The 4,221-nt window shown below is 29.9% G+C and overlaps 1 protein-coding gene across 2 annotated transcripts in view; it reads left to right on the forward strand.

Annotated features, from left to right (window-relative positions):
- LOC107439204 (lysosomal acid phosphatase) overlaps nucleotides 1–3,697 on the forward strand; it is a 34,665-nt gene extending 30,968 nt beyond the window's left edge. For both annotated transcript variants that reach the window (XM_016051714.4, XM_071180692.1), the window contains exon 9: nucleotides 1,491–3,697. In XM_016051714.4, coding sequence (XP_015907200.1) covers nucleotides 1,491–1,772 — 282 coding nt within the window. In that variant the 3' untranslated portion in view covers nucleotides 1,773–3,697. The remainder of the gene's footprint in view (nucleotides 1–1,490) is intronic.
- Nucleotides 3,698–4,221: the final 524 nt, after the last annotated feature.

A 4,221-nucleotide genomic window follows, 5' to 3' on the forward strand; every position in this document is an offset into this window, starting at 1 on the left:
GTGTTTTTTCTTGGACAAAGTCATTATTTGTTCTCTAAAACACTGGTCGACAATAACAAAATCAATACAAATTCAAAATAAATATGTGTTTACGTTATTAACGCATGCGCAATGAGAGATAATGTCTGCGTTGGACCGACTGCTCACGCTGAGCTAACAAAAAAGTATTTTTTTGGCGTCAACGTCCCGCTGACGCCCAGATAAGGCGCTTGTCCTAAGAAACCAGACCTTAAGATTTAAATTTCGAGATTGGTATATTATTGACAGGGTAAGAAGTGTTTTATAACGATCTTTTTTTTTTTAGATGACGATTCTTACGTCTTGAAATGATAGGTCTTTAAATGGCGATTCTTATAACGATTTTTTTCAAACACTAATAATAAATCAGGTAACAAATACACGTACACAAGCAATACTACTCTAGAGAGTCTCAAAACACGATGATGACGTTGAGAGCCAAATGACTTCAAAATGCACCTGAAGCAATAACCCGGAAGTAAAGGGAGTAAGAGCTTGCTGTGTCCCCTACTGCAGAAACGTCATCCATATAGTTTGTCTACGGTAAGAACTATCCCCGCCATTAAGTCTGAGGCCGTCTGCTGCTATGGAAACAAGAATATCGCATTTCAGGGAGGGTAGTTTCTCTTCACTCTAGGGCTAACACAATAGATTGAAGAAAAAGATTCCTGTTCTTTCCCCGATCCGAGCCAAATGCTGTCCTAAACAATGACCCAACCTCTACTTGAAATAGTTATAACTCGTTACCATAGTCACCGCCAAGGGTCCAGACAAATGGCTAGGGGAGTTCTCACTTTTGACAAACTATATGTACATCAGATTTATGTTGTTTAAAATTTGGTGGTTTCTTCGCAGGTAGGTATAAGTAATTGAGAGGATCTATGCTTCACGCTTTTATCCTTTCCCTTGGAAAGGTTCCATGATTGAAATTAATAAATGTTCACTAAAAATATAGCATTCGTAAATGAGATATGAGTCATAGCTAAGTTTTTGAAAAAATGACAATAAAAGTATAACATTAGTCTAAGAATGTGTTAAGCAGGGGCGCCAAGATGGGAGGTCGTTGTAACTTCCCAAAGATTTTCACTATTTGACGAATTTTGCCTAACCATTCGGCATATTCAAGAAATTTCATTTTCTCTCTCTTTCTGTTTTTAGAAAACAGTAATGAAATTAGTCAATATTACACCTTTGCTTAACTTTTTTTGAAATTTTTTTTAAAAATAAGCACATGTATCCATTTATAAATTCTCATGTCTTTCTCAACAAATCTAGTCTTTCGCCATTGAAAAGCCCGTTTTTCAATTACCAGTCAAGTAGATCTTAATTCTGAACAGAAACGATCAGGTTTCATTTTCACCAGAAATTGAGACCGAATATGCCACAAACACTCCTATAATAAGTTTTATTTTATTTTATTAAAACTAATTAGAACTTTCTAATTTGCAATTTTTTTCTTTCTTTTTTTTTAGCATGATTCAACTGTTGCTGTCATTCTAGGATGTCTTAATATGGTGCCAACCAAACTCGTGCCATATGCTGCAACTCTTATATTCGAATTATACAGTGAAAAAGAGAGTGAAAAAGAATTCGTTCGTTTACTGTATCTGAATTCGACTGAACCTGAAACAGCCAATCAACGGCCAAATATTTTAATAATGGATGGTTGTCAAGAGTACTGCCCTCTGGATTACTTCATTAAATTTACTAAAAAATCAATCCCTAAAAATTGGGAAAAAGAATGCCAACTGTAGATCTAAAAAAGTTTCTCAATTGCAAACTCTCTTTAATTTTAGTAAAAAATTATAGATTGACATTCGCATTGTGGATTTGGAAGCAAGGATTGACTTTGGTGAACTTGGGCGAAGGTCCTGAACTTTAGTTTAGTATTGTGAAATACTTTACTTACTTCAGAAATGTACTTTATAATGATTACTTACTTTAGAATGATACTTTAGAAATGTACTTTTTTTAATTTTATGAGTCAAAAACTCTTAAATTTAAAAAAGTCACGCTTTTTCAACTAAATCTTACCGTTTCACGTATCCTCATTGAACAAAAAAATCACATGATTCCCATCTTCAATCAACAAAATCACATCTTTAATAAACAAAAAAGATTCAAATGTTAGTCTGTTTCTCTACATATCAAAAGAGTTAAATGTCTAATCATCGCATCAATGTATTCTCATTAAACAGATAAATCACATGATTAGGTCCTCAATAAACGAAAAAGATCCAGATTTCTTTGGCTATCATCAGCATAAAATTACAATGATATTTACTTGTGAATAACTTATTTATCCCCCATTTAAAATATTATTACATTATTCTCTGTTATTACTATTATTTCAGTATTTAATTATTCAAAATTCAATGTTCGAAAATAAAAGTGTAGTTTCTTTATTATTAATTAATCACATAATATTCCCTATTACTCAACATATCATGATAAAAAAAAACTTATTTACCGTTTTGCAATTATTAAACGGTAAATATGTTATATTTCGTTTTTAATAAATTATTAATGTTCTAATTATTTTCAGGAGACGACGGTATGCTATTGAAATAACTAAAATTCTAAAGCAATGGTACGAATAAACTTTTCGCACGATTGCTAAATTCGAATAAAATTGATCGGCAAAAATTGTTAAGCGAGTTTCTTTAAAATCAAATATTAAATAAGAATTTAAAAGGAAAGCTTGTGAATGAAGTTTTAATGACAACCATTTCCAAGCTATTAGGTTTAAATTTTATTCCAACAAAATAATTTGTATTAATACAATAAAAAAGCTTTGAATCTTTTAATTAAACAATTTTTTATTGTCATGTAATAATCTCTTTATTATCAATAAGCAAATATAATTTCGGTTTGTGGTGACCGAAGTCAATTAATTTGTTATTAAAAATAAAAACGGTAGTACCAGAAAGAATTGGATAGCAATTGTTTGATATGCTCTTAGTGCCGCAGTTCCCAATTGTTTTCGGCTACGGAACCCTAAATAATCAACCTTATTTCGACGGAACCCCAACTTTCTAAATAGATTTTAAGGTAATTGTGAACGTTGTAACCTATAAGAGACTATATTTGAAAAATGAAGATTTTCCATCTTTTTTATCATTAATTATCTTAAATTAGGTTTTAGGTCCGACAGAAATTTGCAGTGCTTGTGCTATATCTAATCTAGTTACGACTTTGTGTCAGATCATAGGCTGAAAATGATTAAAATAAGCTGAATTATGGTTAACTTCGAAGTAAAAACTTAAAAGAAGTGACATAAACTTTTGGAAATGGTTATTATTGAAACTTATTTCTTTATTAAATAATTTAATTATTTTGATTGAAAAGCGCGATGGGAAATACAAATGAAGTATTTTATAAATGCTTACTTTTTCGTAATTTGTCCAATAAATTGTTTTTAGACATATATTTTCCATTAAAAAACGGCCATTTCTATTTTATTGGCCTCTTACTTGAAATAATTTCATAAAAACAATTGCAAGATTAAATAAATTATAGTTCGGATCTGAATATAATTACAACTTTCAAAACTCATTATACTGGTAAAACGTTAACTTCCAGAACTTCTTTAACTCTTCCGCAGAACACCATTTGGAACCTCTGCTCTAGTGAAACCTACTGAAATTCTATAAATAAGAATTTATATTTTATCGATTTATTTATTTGTATTGTTATTATCGTTATTATTCTTTTGTGCATTTCAGAGAATTATGGAACAAAAATTCAATCGCAGTTATTACAGAGCTTTTGTCAATCTAATTATGTTAAAAATAAATCTCAATGTAAGTTTTTAATATTGAAATACCAGATAATCCTTAAAGACCAAGCCAGAGTGATTGTGCGGGTTAGATATTAACCCAATATGTGTGCACAGTATTAAAATATTTATTTAAAAAAAATTTAAACCGAGTAAAAGTTTTTCTTCATTAAAAGCTACCAGTTTAATATTAAAATAATTCCTGTACTTATTTAAAGTTAGATTTTAAATTTAATAATGCATACCGGTAATCATGAATTATCTTTAATTCTTTAGAATAATGTTCATAACAATATAAAATAAGCACTTTTTTTCGTTTTGAGGAAAAAACATACAAGAAAAAATAAATAAACTGCTGTTTGTAGAAAATGCAACACCATGAAGGAATCATCAGAATCAAATGAAATATTATTTTAATAATGGAT

This window comes from Parasteatoda tepidariorum, chromosome 5, assembly GCF_043381705.1.
Source record: "Parasteatoda tepidariorum isolate YZ-2023 chromosome 5, CAS_Ptep_4.0, whole genome shotgun sequence".
Classification (NCBI taxonomy): domain Eukaryota; kingdom Metazoa; phylum Arthropoda; class Arachnida; order Araneae; family Theridiidae; genus Parasteatoda; species Parasteatoda tepidariorum.